The sequence below is a fragment of the Theropithecus gelada genome, chromosome 1, assembly GCF_003255815.1.
Source record: "Theropithecus gelada isolate Dixy chromosome 1, Tgel_1.0, whole genome shotgun sequence".
NCBI lineage: Eukaryota > Metazoa > Chordata > Mammalia > Primates > Cercopithecidae > Theropithecus > Theropithecus gelada.
In genome coordinates, this window is record NC_037668.1 from 98,192,242 (window position 1) to 98,215,031 (window position 22,790).

The window sequence follows — 22,790 nt, forward strand, 5'->3', positions numbered from 1 at the left end:
AATACAAGTTCAAGCCAGGGCAACACAGGGAGAACCTGTCTCTACATAAAATAAAAAAATTAGCCGGGCATGGTGGCATGTGCCTATAGTCCCAGCCACCCTGAAGGCTGAGGCAGGAGGATCACTTGAGCTCAGGAGTTCAAGACTGCAGTGACCCATGATTGCATCATTGCACTCCAGCCTGGGGAACAGAGCGAGACCATGTTTCAAAAATAAAATAAAGGCCAGGCGCGGTGGCTCATGCCTGTAATCCCAGCACTTTGGGAGGCCAAGGTGGGCGGATCACCTGAGGTCGGGAGTTCAAGACCAGCCTGACCAACATGGAAAAATCCCATCTCTACTAAAAATACAAAATTAGCCAGGCGTTGTGGCACATGCCTATAATCCCAGCTACTTTGGAGGCTGAAGTAGGAGAATCACTTGAACCCAGGAGGCAGAGATTGTGGTGAGCCGAGATTGTACCATTGCACTCCAGCCTCGGCAATAAGAGTGAAATTCTGTCTTAAAATAAATAAGTAAATAAAATAAAATAAAATAAAATAAAATAAAATAAAATAAAAACAAGTTCTAACAATATCCCTAGGTCAGTAGACATTCAGATCAAATGTTTACATTGACAGATACATTATACCATATAACAACAACAGATGTTCATAATGATACCTCTAGATCATTGAAAAAAAAATCTTAACAGAAGTTCATTAGCCTGTTTAAAAATATACAATAGTATTTCTTTAAAAAATTTTATTGGCTGGGTGCGGTGGCTCACACCTGTAATCCCAGCACTCTGGGAGGCTGAGGCAGGCAGATCATGAGGTCAGGAGATCAAGACCAGCCTGGCCAACATGCTGAAACCCCGTCTCTACTAAAAACACAAAAAATTAATCAGGCGTGGTGGCACGCGCCTGTAGTCCCAGTTACTCAGGAGGCTGAGGCAGAAAAATTGCTTAAACCCGGGAGGCAGAGCTTGCAGTGAGCCAAGACTGCACCATTGCCCTCTAGAATAGGCCACAGAGCAAGACTCTGTCTCAAAAAAAAAAAAAAAAAAAAAATTCTATCAAACACATTTAAAATATAAAAATCTAGTACTCAAAGGATTGCTATTCAGCTATCTAAAATCCTCACTTTCCAGAATAACTGGGGATCCAAATAACTGAAGTTTTACTGCACTTAGGAATAACCTACAAAAGTAGGTATCTTTTAAATCACCTGCCTATAAGGTTTTTTAAATTAAAGAATGAATACTTTAACAAATACTTAATAAACAAGTATTAAGTTTTCGCAATTATCTACCATACAAAAGGCTCAACTTATGACTTTAGAGATATAAAATATTATGTATTAAAAATCATATAAAACTCTAATATGAAAAGTATAATAATTAATGAATCTTAATATTTGGAAATAAATCTTCTAAAATTATAAATTCCTGCTTGATAAAACAACCAAGTAAGGGGAAAAAATATAGTTTCAAAAGACATTAAAATTAGTACAGGATTTCCACCAACACTTTAAAAAGGGCTATGGAAAACAAGAAAATATTTACTAATTTCAATATACTGAATTCCAAGTTCAATTAACAAAATAAGTGAGTTTTTAAAAACTCAAAAGACAAAATTAATCTTAAAAAGTTTAAACAGACTATACCTAAATGAAGTTAACCATAAAAAAGAAAAGATTTACTAACCTTTATTTCCTAACATCACAGCAAGGTGTAAAGGAGTATTTCCTAAAAAAAATAAAATAAATAAATTAGAAGGTGTCAAAACATAAGAACATTTACTTAAAAGTGGTTTCAGTTCCTCCAGAAATTTCACTGGCAGATTTTAAGCAAAAATACTGTGACTGCAAAATAATATTGCTTATATAGTAAATTTAAAGTCAGAAGATACCATGATTTCTGAGTACAATGTACTCTCCAACCCCTCCAAAAAAAAGGATATCCATTTTGAGATTTATTTTTCAAACAGATTTCACAGATTCCTTTGGCTGCTAATTTCTCTTTCACATTATTCTTTGTTCATTTAGCAAACAATTTAAATATCTAGTCATCCTTGGGGACGAAAATCAGTAAGACCGAATCCCACTCTTCAAGTTGTTCAGAAAGTCTTCTGTTAGACAAATATGAAAATAAATAATAATTATTATTTATTAAATAGAAGGGAAGATAGCCTGACTGTGGAACATAGTGCAGGGCTCATAACTTTGCAGAGAATTAAATATTGAAGAATGGACCACAATGAAATGAGCCTTAAATAATTTGTTAGAAATCTGTAGGTGAACAAAAGCAACACTGGCTAGCATTCCAGATTTTTTTTTTTAAGTTACCCAAATCACACTCAAGTGCAGGAGCAATTTATATTTGGGAAACAAACAAAAAGTTATTAGTGAGAGTGAAGAAGTTATAGAAAACAGTAAAGAATGAAATTGGAATGATGAGCAAAAGAAAAAGACTTGAAAGCTGTGCTATGAAGTTTGGACTACATCCTATAGTTGTTGTTATAGAATGACTAAGTTAATTTCAAAATGATACCCTAAGCCACACTTATGATCTAAATATTAAATCAACAGTAATATTTGAAATTAAAAAGTTAGTAAATAAATTTGCTAAATTTCACATATTAGCAATTTTACAGAAGTCATCACATTAATTACGACCAAAATAATAAGCTAAACATTATCAAGGGATCATATGCAGGATGAAATAAGAGATGTGCATGTGATAAATTCCAGTTTCCTCTTAGCTTGACAAGAGATCAGCCATGATTAAAACACAAACACACACACACACACACACACACACTTTTGCTCAATAAAGGCAGAATGGAATGGGAATTGTTGGCAAAGTCAGCAAAATACTATTTTGAGCAAAATTTAGAAAACAGCACAAAGAAATTCACTACACTAAAGTCATCTCCATGGCCAGGCACGGTGGCTCACGCCTGTAATCCCAGCACTTTGGGAAAGTGGCAGGCAGATCACCTGAGGTCAGGAGTTCAAGACCAGCCTAGCCAACATGGTAAAACCCCATCTCTACTAAAAATACAAAAGTTAGCCAGGCATGGTGGCACCCGCCTGTAATCCCAGCTACTTGGGAGGCTGAGGCAGGAGAATTGCTTGAACGTGGGAGACAGAGGTTGCAGTGAGCCAAGATTACCCCATTGCACTCCGGCCTGGGCGACAAGAGTGAAACTCTGTCTCAAAATAAATAAATAAAATAAAGTCATCTCTGTAAGCAATTTTACCAAAAACAAAACAAAACTCTGGATTACAGAAAATCTCTTTATCTTAACTAGGGACAAAAAAACAAGGCAGATTTGGAGATACAAGTCACATTATGCTTTTCAGAAATAAGAACTGGAGGTACAAATTTCCATTGTACTTAGTACTTTAATATGAAATATGCAATGACGGAAAGCATCTTTCGGCCAGGTGCAGTGGCTCACGCCTGTAATCCCAGCACTTTGGGAGATCAAAGTGGGCGCATCACCCGAGGTCGGGAGTTGAAGACCAGCCTGACCAACATGGAGAAGCTCCATCTCTACTAAAAATACAAAATTAGCCAGGGGTGATGGCGCATGCCTGTGATCCTAGCTACTGAGGAGGCTGAGGCAGGAGAATCGCTTGAACCTGGGAGGCGGAGGTTGCGGTGAGCCGCGATGGTGCCACTGCACTCCAGTCTGGGCAACAAGAGCAAAACTCCATCTCACAAAAAAAAAAGAAAAGCATCTTTCATTATAGGCAGTTTTATATATGAATTTAGTAAAACTGGTTTCTCTCTCCTCCCATGTAGAAATTGCATACCTATCTCATGAAGATATTAAAGAAACCACCCCTCCCCTCACAAACAACTCTATGTCTGCAATTTTTCACTTTCTGCAAAGGAGGTATTGAGACACTCAAGCGAATTTTCCACATTAGGAACTCTCAGTAAAGCACAGTTTTCCTACTACTACTAACTAATATGTTCAGTTCAAATAAAATGAAAATGCTTAAGAACGTTTTTTGTTGTTGTTGCTGTTTTGTTTTGTTTTGAGACAGAGTCTCATTCTGTTGCCCAGGCTGGAGTGTAGAGGTCGATCTGGGCTCACTGCAACCTCCGCTTCCGGGGTTCAGGTGGTTCTCCTGCTTCAGCCTCCTGAGTAGCTGGGATTACAGGTGAGTGCCGCTACGCCCAGCTACTTTTTATATTTTTAGTAGAGATGGGGTTTCATCATGTTGGCCAGGCTGATCTCAAACTCCTGACCTCAGGTGATCCGCCCGCCTCGGCCTCCCAAAGTTCTGGGATTACAGGCATGATTGAGCCACCACGCTCGGCCCTTAAAAACAATTTTAAGCACAGTTATGCACTGATACATTAGGAGCCACCTGTGGGTCAGATTCATAAACTATTCAGTGCCTTCAGTCTTCAGCATAATACAAGGTTAAAAAAAAACCAACATGAGCAAGTAACAATTTCCAATTTGATTGGTCTAGAATGAAGTCCTCTTCCTTCTTTTCAAAATATTGAACTAAATTTCCTAAGTTTGCATTCACATTCGATGATAATTTACCAAGACCTAAAAGTAGTCCCAAAAAGCAAACAAATTTGGCTGGGCGCAGTGGCTCTCGCGTACAGTCACCGTACTTTGGAAAGCTGAGGTGAACAGATCGCTTGAGGTCAGGAGTTCAGACCAGCCTGGCCAACAAGGCAAAACCCCGTCTCTACTAAAAATACCGGGTGTAGTAGTGCACACCTGTAATCCAGCTACTCGGGAGGCTGAAGTAGAAAAATCGCTTGAGTCCGGGTGAGGACTTTATTGAGGCAATAAAGTGAGACTCTGTCTCAAAAAAAAAAAAAAAGCAAACAAACTTGTTGACAATTTGGTGTTAAAAACAAAAGGTCAACACCAGCTATGCCAAAACCAAAGCTTTACTTTGAGCTATCTTTTTTTTTTTTTTTTTTGAGACGGAGTCTCCCTCTTGTCACCCAGGCTGGAGTGCAGTGGCACGATCTCGGCTCACTGGAACCTCCGCCTCCCGGGTTCAAGCAATTCTCCTGCCTCAGCCTCCCAGGTAGCTGGGATTACAGGTGCCCACTACCATACCCGGCTAATTTTTGGATTTTTATTAGAGACAGGGTTTCACTATGTTGCCCAGGCTGGTCTCGAATTCCTGGCCTCAAGTGATCCGCCCACCTTGGCCTCCCAAAATGCTAGGATTACAGGCGTGAGCCACCGCGCTCGGCCCTCTAATTCCTTTGTATGTGCATTCTGACAAACTAAATATTTCTAGCATTGTTGATCTATTTTCATTTATTGGCATAAAATTTGTTCGAAATATCCATTAATGATATACTATGACCTTTGAATTTATACTGATGTACCACTTCTCATTCCTATTATCTGTTATTTGTGCCTTCTTTTTCTCTTGATCAGTCTGTTTTTTATTATTATTATTATTATTATTATTATTATTTTTGAAACAGGGTCTTGCTCTGTCACCCAGGCTGGAGTACAGTGGCAAAATCATGGCTCACTGCAGCCTCAACCTTCCAGGCTCAAGTGATCCTCCCATCTCAGCCTCCCAAGTAGCTGGGATTACAGGCACACATCACCACACCCGACTAATATTTTTTTTTAATTTTCAGTAGAGATGTCTCACTATGCTGCCCAAGCTGGTCTCAAAATCCTGGACTCAAGCAATCCTCCCACCTCGGCGTTCCGAAATACTGGGATTACAGGCATGAGTCACTGTGCCTGGCCTATTAATTTTATTCATCTTTTCAAAGAACAAAGTGTTGGTTTTGTTGTTCTATTTTTCTAATTTAATCATTCCTGCTCTTTTATTACTTCTATTTTATTTGGGTAAAATAAACTCAAAATGGGAAATTAAGCAACTTAAAATTGTTCTTCTAATTTATTAAAACAGATTTGATGATTGATATTTCAGCCGTTTTCCTAATATATCTACCTTTTTAAAAATGTCTAGCAATGCAGATAAGCTAGAGAACGGGCAGTGTAATTTCAGTCGTCTGAAATGCATTGAGATTTGCTTTATGGTTGAGTCTGACCAATTTTTGTAAATGCTGTCTATATCCTTGAAAAAAAAAACAACTTTTTATTCTGCAGTTGTTGGGTTCAGCATTTTATATAAATCTACTAGATCCATTTTAATGGTGTTGTTCATGTTTTTTATATCCTTATTGATTTGTCGTCGTTGTTGTTGGCTTGTTTGGTTACAAAGAGAGGAATGTTAAAAATCTCCCACTATAATTGGGGTTTCTATGTCTTCTTGTAATTCTAGCAAGTTTTGCTTGATATATTTTGAAGCCATGTTATCAAGTGCAATCAAACTTAAAATCTTCATAGATTCTTTGTTAATTGAACCACTTTTCGTTGTGAGACATGCACCTTTTTTTCAGATAATGTTTTCTGTTTTAAAACCTATTAGGGGGCAGGCACGGTGGCTTATGCCTGTAATCCCAGCACTTTCGGAGGACGAGGCAGGCGGATCACGAGGTCAGGAGCTCGAGACCAGCCTAGCCAATATGGTGAAACCCCGTCTCTATCAAAAATACAAAAATTAACCAGGTGTGGTGGTGTGTACCTGTAGTCCCAGCTACTCAGGAGGCTGAGGCAGGAGAATCACTTGAACCCAGGAGGTGGAGGTTGCAGTCAGCCAAGATCACACCACTGCACTCCAGCCTGGGCGACACAGTGAGACTCCATCTCAAAAAAAAAAAAAAAAAAACCTATTAGGATATTAACACCATTACCACTATACCAACTTTTTTGAATTGGTATTCACATGGAATATATTTTTCAATCCTCTTACTTTCAACTTTTTAACATCCTGATGTTTTAGATACGTCTCCAACTGCATGCAGTTGGGTGTTTTTAATCCTACAGTAAGACAGTATTTGTCTTTTAACTGAAACATTTAATCCAGTTTCATATATATTTACTGATATATCAGGATCTAAATCTAGCATCCTTTTTGTGTTTTCTTTTTTTTTTTTTTGAGATGGAGTTTCACTCTGCCACCCAGGCTAGAATGGAGTGGTGCGATCTTGGCTCACTGCACCCTCCACCTCCCAGGTTCAAGAGATCCTCCTGCCTCAGCCTCCCGAGTAGCTGGGATTACAGGCATGCGCCACCACACCAGCTAATTTTTGTATTTTAGTAGAGACAGGGTTTCACCATGTTGGCCAGGCTGGTCTTGAACTCCTGACCTCAAGCAATCTGCCTGCCTCAGCCTCCCAAAGTGCTGGGATTACAGGTGTGAGCCACCACCAGCCCAGCCCCTTTTTGTGTTTTCTATTTGTCCTGCCTGTTCTATATTCCTTTTGCTCATCCTTCTTACCTTCCTCCAGATTGACAATGTTTATTATTCCATTTTGTTTTTTCATCTATCTGAAAGGTATACATATTTTACTTTACTATAGCAGGAAAGTGGCATGATACAAATTACATTTTAAAATCATTCTTGTTCTCATGTAGAGAATAGATTGGAGGGGGACACAGAGAGACCAGTTACGAGTCTGATGCAACATTCCCAGGAAAAAATATAATTAAAATTGGTCAGTCTCAATGTGGGGGCAGAGGAGACAGAAGTAGACTGGTTCAAAATAACTTGCTAATTATATGTGCATGGGGAGTAAGAAGTGGTGAAACAAAGAATGATCTCAGTGACTGGCTTGAGCAACTAGATAGTTAACGATGTAATTTAAAAGAATGGGTGGCCAGGTGAAAGGGAAGGAGGCAGAAAATGGTAATTCCAATTTGGACAAGTTAATTTTAAAACAACTCTGAGATTCCAAGTGAAGACGAATACAAAATCTAGAATTCAAAGGAGAAGTATAGGCTGGAGATACACATTTGGCAGTAAAAAAGAAGAGATGAGCCTGAAGCAGTGGCTCATGCATGTAATCCCAGCACTTTGGGAGGCAGAAGTGGGCAGATCACAAGGTCATGAGTTTGAGACAAGCCTGACCAACATGTTGAAACCCCATCTCTATTAAAAATACAAAAATTAGCCGGGCATGGTGGTGCATGCCTGTAATCCCAGCTACTCAGGAGGCTGTGGCAGGAGAATGACTTGAACCTGGGAGACAGAGGTTGCAGTGAGCCAAGATCGCCCATTGCACCCCAGCCTGGGCGACAGAGCGAGACTCCAACTCGGTGGAGGGGAAAATAAAAAAAAGAAAAGACCTTTACAATCAAATGTATAAATTCCTGAATATCTCTTTTTGTCTCAATAGTGGAAGAGGTGGCAACAGTTCCCTTTCTTCACTTCTCTATCTTTCAGGAAGAAAAAGAAGTACCATGCTCCAAATGGTAAAAAAAAAAAAAACAAAAAAAAAACAAAGAAAAACACACATACACACAGATAAGGAACTGATAACACTAGTTGCTGCCCAGGAGGGGAACTAGATAGGTAGAGATTGGTGAAAGGAAAACTTAAAATGTATCCTTTTATTTTTAAGAATTCTGAAGCATGTGAATATAATATCTATTCAAAAAATTTTTGAATTTAAGTCAAGAAGTGTCCACCAGAGTCTACACAGATAACCTAGGTGAAGAAGTCAAGGTGTCCATGTTCCTGGATAATTATCCTTTGTTTTCTTAACCCCTCAAGAAAAGAGAGGGTAAAAGCATCAGTACCTACTGAAGTTACAAATGAAACCTTCCATTACAAGTCCAAATTTTAATCATATTATCACAAGATTTATGAACTAGAAGTCAGTTCAACAATTCAATCCCTCTTTTTACAGATAAGAATATAAACAGAAATACCTCCTACTATGATGCTAAATATAATGCTGTGCTAATTCAGTATTTTAAATGGCAAAATCATCATCACCACCACCTGGCTAATAGTGAATTTACTGTATCCACCAAGTATATCATAAAACTAAGTGCTCCAATATCCTAGTTACCTCCATCTAATATCTCCTCAGTTTTCTATGTCCTCAACCTGCTGCTTAAGCTAATTTATTACACAAAGGATTATAAAAACATGAAATAAACTTTGTTACCAACTCTTCATACGTACTTTTTAAATCTGAAATTGAACGCCTTCATTCTAACTTGATAAACTAAATCAAACTGTTTTGTCGAACAAGTGAAAAACATCCAGTAATATTAAGACCACTTTAGCTTTTAGGTAGGTTGGTTTGTTTGTGGCAAAGTCTCTCTGTTGCCCAGGCTGGAGTGCAGTGATGCCATCTCGGCTCACTGCAGCCTTTACCTCCTGTGCCTCAGCGTCCCATGCCTCAGCCTCCTGACTAGCTGGGATTACAGGCGTGCACCACCATGCCTGGCTAATTTTTGTATTTTTAGTAGGGATGCAGTTTAGCAAAACTGTGTTGGCCAGGCCAATCTCAAATTCCTAGCCTCAAGTGATTCGCCCACCTCAGCCTCCCAAAGTTCTGGGATTATAGGCATGAGACACCACACCAGGCTGACTTTAATTTTAAAATATCTAAAAAACACTGGCCGGTACAGTGGCTCAAGCCTGTATTCCCAACAGTTTGGAACACTGAGGTGGGAGGATTGCTTGAGCCCAGGAATTCAACACCAGTCCATGCAACATAGGGAGATCTTGTCTCTGCAAACAATAATTTTTAAAAATTAGCTGGGGGCTGGGCACGGTGGCTCAGGCCTGTAATCCCAGCACTTTCAGAGGCCGAGGCGGGTAGATCACCTGAGGTCAGGAGTTCAAGACCAGCTGAGCAACAAGGTGAAACCTTGTCTCTACTAAAAATACAAAAATTAGCCAGGTGTGGTGGCAGGTGCCTGCAGTCTCAGCTACTCGGGAGGCTGAGACAGGGGAATTGTTTGAACCCAGGAGGCAAAGGTTGCAGTGAGCCAAGATCACGCCACGGCACTCCAGCCTGGGCAACAGAGCGAGATTCCATCTCAAAAAAAAATATATATATATATATTAGCTGGGCATGGTAGTGTGGTATGCCTGTGGTCTCATCTACTCAGGAGGGTGAGGTGGGAGGATTGCCTGAGAGTGGGAGGTCAAGCCTGCAGAGAGTCATGGTCACACTATTGCACTCCAGCCAGGATGACAGAGTGAGACCCTATCTCAAAAAAAAGAATAAATAAATACAAATAATCAATAGAATCGCTGGCATTTCATGGGTATCTATTAAATGTGTTGGGCACTATGCTGTATACTTGTGATACCTTATTCATTTAATTTGCTCAATAATCCTATGAAACAAATATTATTTCTATTTCTCAAGAAGAAAAATAGACCTAATAGTAGTTATTTTCCAAAATTACATATCTAGAAACCAGGACAGTTAACGACACAAAAATATATATTCTTTTTACTGTATTTACAGTTTTCAAGCTTTTGAATCTCAGGATTCCTTTATACTTCTAAAAATTATTAAGGATCTCAAAACCATTTGTATAGATATATCTATTGATATTTACCATATTAGAAATTCAGATTTTAAAAATTTTAAATTTATTAATTTTAGAACTATAATACTCATTACCTGTTAATATAAAATTTCTTATGAAAAAATTAACTACATTTTCCAAAACAAATAAGTGACAAGAGCAGTACTATTTTAAATTATTTAATTAAAAATAAAAATAAATTACATTTCTTTAATGTCTGGCTTAACAGAAAATGGCAGCTGCATTTTTATATATGCTTCACACAAATTCACAGTTGATGAGAGTAGGAGTATTTTAATACCCTTTTCTGATAATTGGGGGATATTTTTCTTTGCTACTACACCAAAATTCACTTCTTAAAAGTTGGTTGCACAGCCGGGCGCAGTGGCTCACACCTGTAATCCCAATACTTTGGGAGGCCAAGGCAGGTGGATCACCTGAGGTAGGAAGTTTGGGACCAGCCTGACCAATACGGAGAAACCCCGTCTCTACTAAAAATATGAAATTAGCCGGACGTGGTGGTGCATGTCTGTAATCCCAGCTACTCGGGAGGCTGAGGCAGGAGAATCACTTGAACCCAGGAGGCACCGGTTGCAGTGAGCCAAGATCGCGCCATTGCACTCCAGCCTGAGCAAGAAGAGCGATACTCCATCTCAAAAAAAAAAAAAAAAGATTGCAATATGAAATCTAAAATCATATCAATAAGTTTTTTGTACTGTGTTACACTGAAATATACTGATCTGTCTTGTGCTTTGAATGGATCTTGTACTATACATGATTCTGTAACACCATGCATTGATCAGTTGAAAAACACCAGTTGACCAGGTTATGGAAATCTTCAAATGCTGACATATTTCACTGTACAACAGCAAAAAATCACATTTGGCAATATCACCTCCAACCTGACTAGAACAGTCTTTTATGTACTGGGAACCCATCAAGCTTACCATAGCAGAGGTAAGTTCTTCAAATTTCTACTTTTCATTTGAAAGCTTCAATTTTTTCATTCACAACAAATACTATCACTTGTTTTCCTTGAAGTCATAGGTTTACTTCATTATTTTCCAAAAAAAAATGCCAAATATTCAAATTGTGATAACTACAGATTGTCTGTAAACTGTTCTTTGAAGTAAAAATGGTGTTCCATGAAAAAGGTGGCTAGCTCAGCTCAAATACCCCTCAAACTTTTTCCTAATACTTTTTTTTCTATTTTTCTTTTCTTTCTTTTTAATAGAGATGGGGTCTCACTATGTTGACCAGGCTGGTCTCGAACTCCTGACCTCAAGTGATCCTCCCATCTCGTCCTCCCAAAGTGCTGGGATTACAGGCGTGAGCCACTGTGCCTGGCTTCACCACTCAAACAGTTTAACAATGTTTTCCCTTATTTACCCACGCTGTATGCAGCAGAAGAGCAAAAGGCACAATCCCAATTATGTCACAAATACCAAAAAAGCATGTACTCAAGATTAGGATGTAATAAAATTCATAATTTTTACAGTTTCATCAAAAACATTAAGTAAAATTGGCTTGTTTTAATTTTTAAAATTAAAAATTAATTTGCATGGCAGTGAACAATACAATGACTACCAGCCCAGTTTGCTACTCTGACTTGCACTAAGATGTCAACAATTTTACTCACCATTGCTTTTGAACCACCAATGAAAATGTCTGCAGTGAAAAAGGCAAGCAATGACTAGATATTATCATAAAAATAGTTTTGACTTTGTGCACCCCCAAACTATAGAACAAAGCCGGAAATTAAAAGTACTAGTACAGAGCTCCAGATTCTACAGACTCCTTCAAGTCCCATCCAAGCAAGCAGTAAAAGGAGATAATTTCTGCATTTTCTCTCAAAAATGCTAATATATTACTAAAATATACACACATGTATCATCTGACATCAAATCCATCATCAACTTCTACCAGCTCTATCTTCTTATCACCCCCCCAGTTTCCCCCAACTATAATAGTTTTTTATACTGACCCCTGCCTCACACAACAGCCCGAGCGAGCCTTTTAAAATCAAATCGTGTTACTCCTCTGCTCAAAACCCTTAAACAGCTTCCCACATTGCTCTGAGTAAAACCCCAAATCCTTAACAAGGGTCTAAAAAAGTTGTGCCTCTCAAATCTCATATCTCCTACCACCCTCCCCCTTACTTTGTTCCAGCCACGTCAACCTTTCTTTCCTTGAATGTAGTACCTTTGCTTTTGCTATTTTCTGCTTGAAACTCTGTTCTGCCAGATATCTGCTCCCTAGTTTTCTTTAGGTAACTGCTTACATTTCTTATTCATTGGTATCTTTCCTGACTCTGACCTCAAGGAAATAATTACTACTTTTCCTTCCCCGTACTCTCAGCACTCTTTATCCTCTGCTTAATTTTACTCTATAATACTGATCATTATCAGTCATATCATATATTTATTAGTTTGTTGTCTGTCTCTCCCACTGGAATGTAAGCTCCATTAGAACAGACACTTTGTCAGTTTTGTTCACTGCTATAACCTCAGTACATAAAACACTGTCCATCACATATTATTAGAAGCTTAGTATCTGTTGAATGAATGAAATCAGAGAAAAAAGAAACTATAAAGAACCAGAAGAGCATTGTCAAAATCTGATTTTACTCTCCAAAAAGCATTTCATACTAGGACAATGCAGGTCTCCACCTAATTCTGTATGAAAACCAAACAAAAGCTATATATGCATAAGAGGATATGTAACATAGCATAAGTTTTTACAGAACTCACTACAGTGCTAAGAAAGGGCATGCATTAACTGCCTGATAAGATATTTGCAGCCAAGAATCCAACTTCATAGCTGGGCACGGTGGCTCATACCTGTAATCCCAGCACTTTTGGAGGCCAAGGTGGACAGATCACCTGAGGTCAGGAGTTTGAGACCTGCCTGACCAACATGGAGAAATCCAGTCTCTACTAAAAATACAAAATTAGCTGGGCATGGTGGCACATGCCTGTAATCCCAGCTACTCAGGAGGCTGAGGCAGGAGAATCGCTTGAACCTGGGAGGAAGAGGTTGTGGTGAGCCGAAATCGTGCCATTGCACCCCAGCCTGGGCAACAAGAGCAAAAACTCCGTCTCAAAAAAAAAAAAAAAAAAGAAATCAACTGAGCTACACCAATAGTAAACTAAAGGTAACTTATAGGAAAGTCAAATAAACCTAATTAACCCTTTAGGAGACTCACACACAGTATGAATTCAAGCATCAGATAAAACCTCAATTCAGGCCGGGCACAGTGGCTCACGCCTATAATCCCAGGAATTTGGGAGGCCGAGACGGGCGGATCACCTGAGGTCGGGAGTTCGAGACCAGCCTGACTAACATGGAGAAACTTCATTTCTACTAAAACACAAAATTAGCCGAGCTTGGTGGTGCATGCCTGTAATCCCAGCTACTCAGGAGGCTGAGGCAGCAGAATTGCTTGAATCCAGGAGGCAGAGGTTGCGGTGAGCCAAGATTAAACCATTGCACTCCAGCCTGGGCAACAAGAGCGAAATTCCGTCTCAAAAGAAACAACAACAAAACAAAAACAAAAACAAAATAACCCCTCAATTGAAGTCCTGTCTAAACCTCAGAAAGAAAGAGTAGCTTCTGAAAGATGGTACTTAATACCAAAGGTGAGAGCAACATACTGATATTAATTGGTATTGTGCGAAACTTCAGAGTTAAAATATTTCAGTCCTTTTCCCATTTGAGACTATAAAGCTCCAAGAGGCAGATATTATTGTATCTGCTTATTTCAGAGGTTAAATAATATCATTAAAACCAGTTCATAGAGAAGCATGGTCTCACACTCAGATATGACCCTGATCTGATCAATACAGAAAAGGCAAAAGAACTTTTCCCTTTTTCCTACCCCTATTTTACATACTTCAGTCTTTCCCTAAAACTGATCTCCCAGCTCTCCTTCAAGAAAATAAATGGTATAGGAACAGAACCATATTGTTTGTCTGCCTGGCCCCCATCCAATTCTCTAGGAACTGCACTCATTTTCTGGAACCCAAGCATTCTGATAATTACATTGTACTCTGAATTAAAGTAGATTTTTATGACTTAAGAATGGCATCAACTTGGGGCAGCTATCCTACCGAAAACTCAATTCTCCAATGAGTCCTCTAGAATTCTCCTACCTCACTGAGGATGCCCAGGACCCAACATCACCAATAATCACCCATTTCTGCTACCTTTTTTGCCAAAGCTAGATGGTCAGAATTTCTATTCCTATTGCAGCCCAGTGCAGAAAAGGGGAGAAGAGGATCCTCCCTCCCTTTTAAGACACAGTTCTGAAGATGTGTTCTTATCACAACATTTGTAAGCAGTGGGTGAAGTTCTATAGTACTAATGGTGACACCATCAAGAAACACAGCCACTTAACCCAAGGCCAGTCCTACTCTGTTGGAGATGCACATGGTGAAGAAAGACAAGAAAGAAGGAAGATGACATTCATCTAATAATGAAGATCAACTACATCAACCCTGATCAATGGAGTAACACTTCACCACCAAATCACACCCACACCCAGGTAAGGTGTATAACACACTTTAATGTGTTATAAACTTGAGCCTCTAGACACCACTTTCTTCCTAAGGAAACTGAGGTCTGTCCTACAAAAACAAAGTTAAAAAAAACCTATAAAACAAAAAGCAAATAAACAAACATAAAACTACTAAAGTTCTTTTAAACACAAGCCATCATTTTAACCCTCTGCTGGTTAAAATTATTCACCAGGAGCTTAAAGTTTTTGTTGTTGTTTTTTTCATGCAGAGATTAGCTTTATAGTCACCTCTTCTAAAAGAGATCTATTACGTATTATTCTTTTGTATCACCCATCATGAAAGTTTTAGTGACTAAAACAAAGCAGAGAAAAAAAAATATATCAAAAGGAAGATACGAAATTTATACAGAATAAACCAAAATAAACATACCCTATGGCCACCAAATAGATTATCCTATCTTTTCAATGCTCAAAAGCACTTTTTTTTTTTTCTTTTTTGAGATGGAGTTTAGCTCTTGTTGCCCAAGCTGGAGTGCAATGGTACAATCTCGGCTCACCCCAACCTCCACCTCCTGGGTTCAAGCGATTCTCCTGCCTCAGCCTCCCGAGTAGCTAGGATTACAGGTGCCTGGCACCATGCCCGGCTAATGTTTTATATTTTTAGTAGAAACAGGGTTTCACCATGTTAGGCTGGTCTCGAACCCCTGACCTCAGGTGATCAGCCTGCCTTGGCCTCCCAAAGTGCTGGGATTACAGGCGTAAGCCACCGTGCCAGGCCTGCACCTTTTTAATCTTTCTGAAATTGAGATTTTTTTCAATCACTGGCTAAAGAAATCTGCCAGCCACGAGGCAGACATTTTACACGTTAATCATTTCATTGTCACTTCCCTGTGGCAACTGCATCGGCAGGAATATTCTTAATTGAATTTTAACTTATAATTCGAAATCTCTAACATTGTGTGAAATAGCTTCAAGAACATATTACCATGAAAATATAAGTAAATATGAAAATTAACAAGGAAAAATTAAAATTAAGTATATATAGAGAAGATGGCTTGTCACCTGCCAGGCAACGTAATTAAAGGCAGGAGAAACTGCCAAATTTCTCAGAATAAATCAGAAATTTTTCACATCTAGGAAAGGCTGGCTTGAGCAATTCATATGTTCAGGACTTTCATCACTTTGGCACCTAAAAGCTTCTGACTAGCATCCAAGAGAAGCTGCTTAGCTTCTTAAGGACATTTAACTCAAGGGAAAAAACAAAATTACAAGTCTAACCAATAGGAAGTATAGTCAAAGCAAGAAAATCTATATGTTTCATATTCTCAATTCTCAATAAGTAAAATTATTATCAATTATAAAAAATGTCATGTCATCATGATCCTTTGCCAAACTATCAATGGCAAAAATTGATTCAGAAAAATCCTTACACTGACAGTGGAAAAAGGCTTAGATTCAATCTTTTAATTTTACACTAAAGAAAAAAGTGGTATATAACCAAAGACACAGAGTTCCATAATTTTGTGTACATTTAATATTTCTTCCCCATCCAAAAAACAGCTGTTATTACGTGATAAGTCACAATCATCCGGCATATTTGAATACAATGTATACATGATTTTATAGCTGTTACTGTACTTAACATACCTCAAGAAATATGTTTGGACCCAGAATACAATACTTCACAAAATAACTGATGACTCAAAAAAAAAATTCCTATTCAACCAATATTTTACCACAAAAGTAAAAGCTCTATGCTTTCTCCTATTCAATTTAAGTCAACAACTTGCAAATGCACACACATACCAAAAAATTTTACCAAATGAGAGAGAGTTTAAACTCAAATAGCTTATGAACGGAACTAGATAGTGATCAAATCAGAATTCAACAAGCTCTCCAGGTACAATAAAGGACCAAAACTAACAAAATGGCCGGGCGCGGTGGCTCAAGCCTGTAATCCCAGCACTTTGGGAGGCTGAGACGGGCGGATGACGAGGTCAGGAGATCGAGACCATCCTGGCTAACACGGTGAAACCCCGTCTCTACTAAAAAATACGAAAAACTAGCCGGGCAAGGTGGCGGGCGCCTGTAGTCCCAGCTACTCAGGAGGCTGAGGCAGGAGAATGGCGTAAACCGGGGGGGCGGAGCTTGCAGTGAGCCGAGATGGCGCCACTGCACTCCAGCCTGGGGGACAGAGCGAGACTCTGTCTCAAAAAAAAAAAAAAAAAAAACTAACAAAATAAAATGTAATAATGCTAAAGTCCTTTGTTGAGGTTAAAAAAATAAATAAATAGAAGGGATAGAATGGAAAGACAGCAGATCACTTGAGAACAAAACATAATTTAAAAATTAACATACTCTTGGGCAGGCACGGTGGCTCATGCCTGTAATCCTAGCACTTTGGTAGGCTGAGGTGCACAGATCACTTAAGGTCAGGAGTTCCAGACCAGCCTGGCCAACATGGTGAAATCCTATCTCTACTAAAAATACAAAAATATAAAAATTAGCCAGTATGGTGGTGCATGCCTGTAGTCCTAGTTACTCAGAAGGCTGAGACAGGAGAATTCCTTGAACCCAGGAGATGGAGGCTGCAGAGAGCCAAGATTGCACCACTGTACTTCAGTTTGGGTAACAGAGTGAGGTTCCATCACAAAAAATAAATTAATTAATTAACATATTCTTGCACTGCATAACTGTGTGCTACTTTACAGCAATATAGTCTCCCTGTTGTCTTTGCTAACGAGGCTAATATATCTCCAGCAATAAGGTTAGTTCTGGGCACCATCTTCTAAGGGAAGAATTAACAAACAAGTTCTACTAAACAATGACAAAGATTTTCATTTACTTATTTAACACACATATAGTATTTACTATGTTTCAGGGACTATTCTAAATACTTTACAAACAATGTGATGAGGAATAGATACAAAAGTTAGGAATATTTAACCTGAAGGTAATCTTGCCAAATATCTAAAGGGCTATCATGTGGACAAAGTAGCCCATTGATTTGGGCCATTATATAAAAAAAAGTAACAAACAGGGCTGAGATCTGGGCTCCACAGAAAAACCTGAGCTGTCCAATGGTAGAATCTCTTTACAAGACTCTTGTAAGGAATGAGAAAAAAATATATTAAAGAACTTTGCTATAAAACCCCAAATGCACATTATGAGAATTGACTTCCTTGCAATATAGTGGGTCCCAATCAATAGAAATACTTACAAAGAGGTTCATGATATGCTTTGGAGTCCTTGCTATGATTCATAGCTTTGAGATTTATACTATGTAACTTTAGTGACGTTTCCTTGCCTCTCTAGGCTTTACTTTTCTTATTTTTAAAATGAGTATAAAACTATCTGCTTTGGGCTGGGCGCGGTGGCTCATGCCTGTAATCCCAGCACTTTGGAAGGCCGAGGTGGGTGGATTACCTGAGGCCAGGAGTTTTAGATCGGCCTGGCCAACACGGTGAAACCCAGTTTCTACTAAAAATACAAAAATTAGCCGGGCATGGTGGCACACACCTGTGGTCCCAGCTGCTCAGGAGGCTGAGGCAGAAGAATCGCATGAACCTGGGAGGCAGAGACTACAGCAAGACCAGATGATTCCACTGCACTCCTTTGCAGGGCTGCTGTGAGGATTCAATGTTACAATGTATGTAAACACTTAGCACCCTGCTGACCTACTGGATAAATTGTATCTATAATAAGGACAATAATCATCACTGTCACCATGTTGGGAAAGGAATCCTTATGATGAACATAAAACTATGTAATACATGGTATAATTGTCTGGCTCTGCTATGTACCTGTATGAGTGTATTATTCTGCTATGCATTTATGTTAAAGCAATCCAAAGAGAATATACAGCTTTTATTTATTTATTTTATTTTTATTTTTATTTTTGAGACCGAGTCCCTGTTACCCAGGCTGGAGTGCAATGGTACGATCTCGGCTCACTGCAACCTCCGTCTCCTGGGTTCAAGTGATCCTCCTGCCTCAGCTTGCCAAGTAGCTGGGATTACAGGCATGCACCACCATGCCAGGCTAATTTTCGTATTTTCAGTAGAGACGGGGTTTCACTATGTTGGTCAGGCTGGTCTTGAACTGACCTCAGGTAATCCAACCACCTCGGCCTCCCAAACTGCTGGGATTACAGGTGTGAGCCACCACACCTATTCCAGTTGCTTTTGTTTAAGTGATCAAGACTAAAAGTAATAACGTATCCGAAAAATTTATGAGGCTATGGGAGAAAAAAAGACTAAATAAGAAGCACATTAAATTGAAGCCACTGTTCCTAGGACGCCTCACTGTAGGAGATGAGCATGTACACATTGCAGGGGGGAAAACAATTATATTTGCCCCAGGTATGTGAACCACTGGTTACATTAATCAGAAACATCAACGATATAAGGTCAGCTACACACAATAAAAAAACCTTACTTTAAAAAAGTGAATTTCAGTGGGCTAAGAACAAGAGTTTAAGAGTATATAGGATTCTAATTACTTTGAACAGAATTTGAACTTAAACAAATGTACTCCTAAATGTTGGGTTGAAGACAGGGAAGCCCAATAATCCTGTAATTCAATACCTTCAGTGATACTCATCCATCTCTTATTTCAAAGGGAGTTAACTCTCAAACTTTTTATCTGTTTCAGGGATATTTCAAGGTAATGTAACTATGGCTACTATGTAGACCAAATTTGAAAAACTTCCTAATAATTGACTACTAAACTGAAGCTACAACCCATCTTCCACTAACAACTGTTTTCCAGAGGGTTAGAATATAATTACCATCATCAATCAACAAACAACATTATGCTTCAACTATAATAATAAAATGATTAAGTAATTTAAATGTAAGAATGAAAAACTGGCTGCAACTTTAAGATACTTTTTTGGGGATTTACGATAAATGATAGGTGGTGATTTTATTACATTACAACATTGTAAATTCGGAAAACAAATGCAGTTGTTAGAGAATTATACAGCCAAGAGAAACCTTACTCTTTTTTTATCTGAATTTTTATCCTAAAAAGCCTACAATCCGATGGAATTAAGGGAACTTATTTCACAGGCAAATATTTCATTGATACGTATATCATTCTGAGCACAGTTAGTTGAGCGTGTTCTAACTGAATGTATACACTTTTCATATTAAAAGCAGAGCGATCAACAATATGTGCCAACTACCCAGTTTAAAACGGCCTATTAAATGTTAAAATGTCAGTGTTCACATTAGTTTTCATTAATAAATTTACTGTTGCTTAAAAGTTAACTCACACGATTTTTTAGAATTAAACACAAAATTCAGCTTACAAGGCAAAAAGAAATGGTTAATATAGACTAAGATAAAATTACTATGAAAATCATAATTCTATTTTTAGTCACAGTCATCAACATTAGACATTACTATTAGCAATTATCTACTTAAAACAAGCAAAACATCAAATCCCTACTCCAACAAAAATCGGCTGTTGAGAAGTCTAACTGTTCTAGGTATCAAATACCAACAAATTTCTACCGTGTGGCTTTCAGAAATCAAACATTCTAAGTTTACTATAAGCAGACAAAAAAGAAACAACCTGGTGGCAGGCAGAATCACAACCAGTTGCCGTCAAGTTGGGATCTGTTGTGAGTAATGAAGGAAGGAGGGCAATTTATGTGTTCAAAATTTAAAATGCCAACGTGGGGGGAAGGGGAGAGAAATAAAAAATACACAGCTCCATAAACAAAGGGAGAAAACCAGGTTGGGTGAGAGGCAACCTAAAATTTCTGGCAGTCCAGAATCAGCAAATCGAAGGCCTGTCTCAAACAAAACAGCTTCTCACGAGAAACTTTGAAGTGGGCAAGGAGGATACATTCCTTTGCACCCACAAGAACCAACCCCCTGACCACTGGCACGCTATTACTGAGTCGGTCATGATTTACCGAATGGCCCGGATGATGGGCAAAGGAGAGGAAAGAAGAGTCTGCTGGAGGGGGGGCCTAGGATTCCAGAAGCCTGGGGAGGCACACCCTAGGCTCGGGGAAGGAGAGAGGTGGAGAGGGGCTAGCACTCCTCACCGTGATTATCTTTCTGCCCGATATTGTGCGTGCGGATGAGAGAGGAAAGTCTCCTCACATCCCCCTTGAAGACGCACTCGTGCACTGGGTAGTGTGCAGGGCAACTGCCTGCATCCGCGACGACAGCAACGGGGTTGGTGCCGGCCAGAAGGGCCGGGGACTGGGAGGTGGCAGTCACGGAGGAATTGTGCAGCGGCAGAGCCGGGGCGCCGGGGGGATTGGAGGAGGACGGAGCTGCCTTCAGCTGCAGCCGGTGGTGATGGTTACTGAAGATCTTATGACAAGATTTGCCGCCCTTGCCAATCCTGCTTCTGGTAAAGGTGCCGCCAAGGGCAGCCGCCGCTTCCTCATCCCCGGGCTCCAGCAGGTCCCCTTCTTCTTTGCTGGGCTTGTGGTCCCTCCGCAGTGAGCGGATCTTCTCCCCGGTCATCGCCGCCGCCAGGGGCAAGGCGGGGAATCGGGAGGCTCACCGCTGGCGACGGAGCTGGCGCTGCGGCGGCCCAAGGCGATTAGAGCGGTGGCCAGGAGCCTCCAGCGCAGCATGAACTCCCACTGCGCCCCCGAGCCTGGGACAAACGCATCTCCCGGGGAAGAGCCGGCTCTCGCCTAGGCACGAAGGGACGCGCGCTCGCTGGGGGGAGCTAGAGCTCAGGTGCCCACGACATCAAGATCTCAGCCTCGCCGTCGCAGCTACGGTCGCCGCCTCACACCGAAAAACAGGGCACGGCCATCTTCCTCTTGCTCCTCTCGCGAGAGCTCCCCCCGCGAGAGCTTCCCCCGGGAGCGAAGAGAGAGGAAACACCGCGATAAGAGAGCCACCAGCTCCCTCCCTCGCACCTTGTATTCCCAGAATCACTAGGCGCCGGCGCCTCCCAGGCAGCGTGTTTCCGCCCCGAGCTGGAGTTTCCCAGCTGCCAGCCGACCTCGAGACCGCACTCCCACCAACCGCGCTTTTTGTGGGCGGTCTGAAGCCACAGCCTGCGTTGGATATGTTCGGTGCATGTTATAAACAACCACTTAAACCCTCCGGATCTGCGCCTACCGCAGAGGAATGCAGAATGACGCCACGGTACGCAGGATGTGATGTCGCCGAGATGCACAGAATACTCGTTCAATCAACATTTACTGAGCATCTACTTCGTGCCATACACCGAGCTAGCAAATATGTAGAGCACCAGTCCTGATTGCAAGGAGCACTATACAAGAGGAATGACAGCCAAACAATTAAAAGAGGAGGCGGGGTTGCACGCAAAAAAGGGAGGGGCGAATTTTTGTGTTGAGTTGTCAGGAAACTCATAGAAGAGTTTAGGGGCTGACTTTGGAAAATGATGGGCTGTCCAGCAAACGGAAAGAGGGGAGGCCACTCAAATATGTATTCGATGAATGAATTTCGGGCAGATGTCAGAGTTAACAGGGTGGAGACATTCAAGGAGCGCAAATAATCGTGTAACTGAAATATAATTGTATTAGTTCATGGCCAACCTCAACCTAGTGTCAAACTCTGAAGAAACGTGAATCTGCCAACCATAAAACTTTAACAAAGTAACTAAAGCTGGCCACTGAGGAGGTAAGGATGGGGGTTAGCAAAACATCCTAAAGGTCTTAACCCATTTAGCTCTCCAAAGTTCCCCTATATTCTGACAGCAAATACTTCAGGTCTCTTTTTTTTTTTTTTTTTTTTTTTGACCTCGTCTCTGTAGTCCAGGCTAGAGTACAGTGGTGTGATCTCGGCTCACTGCGACCTCCATCTCCCAGGTCCAAGTGATTCTCCTGCCTCAGCCTCCAGAGTAGCTGGGATTATAGGCCCGCG

General features: G+C 40.1%; 2 protein-coding genes across 4 annotated transcripts in view; one reads left to right on the forward strand and one right to left on the reverse strand.

Annotated features, from left to right (window-relative positions):
- ANKRD13C (ankyrin repeat domain 13C) overlaps positions 1-21,805 on the reverse strand; it is an 88,627-nt gene extending 66,822 nt beyond the window's left edge. For all 3 annotated transcript variants that reach the window (XM_025360421.1, XM_025360429.1, XM_025360412.1), the window contains exons 1-2: positions 20,981-21,805; positions 1,688-1,729 (exon numbers count right to left, since the gene is read on the reverse strand). In XM_025360421.1, the coding sequence (XP_025216206.1) occupies positions 1,688-1,729; positions 20,981-21,410 (472 nt within the window). In that variant the 5' untranslated portion in view covers positions 21,411-21,805. The remainder of the gene's footprint in view (positions 1-1,687; positions 1,730-20,980) is intronic.
- A 26-nt stretch (positions 21,806-21,831) lies between these two features.
- HHLA3 (HERV-H LTR-associating 3) lies at positions 21,832-22,398 on the forward strand. Its single transcript, XM_025360442.1, has one exon. The coding sequence runs from the start codon at positions 21,970-21,972 to the stop codon at positions 22,162-22,164; it is 195 nt and encodes a 64-aa protein (XP_025216227.1). The 5' UTR covers positions 21,832-21,969; the 3' UTR covers positions 22,165-22,398.
- Positions 22,399-22,790: the final 392 nt, after the last annotated feature.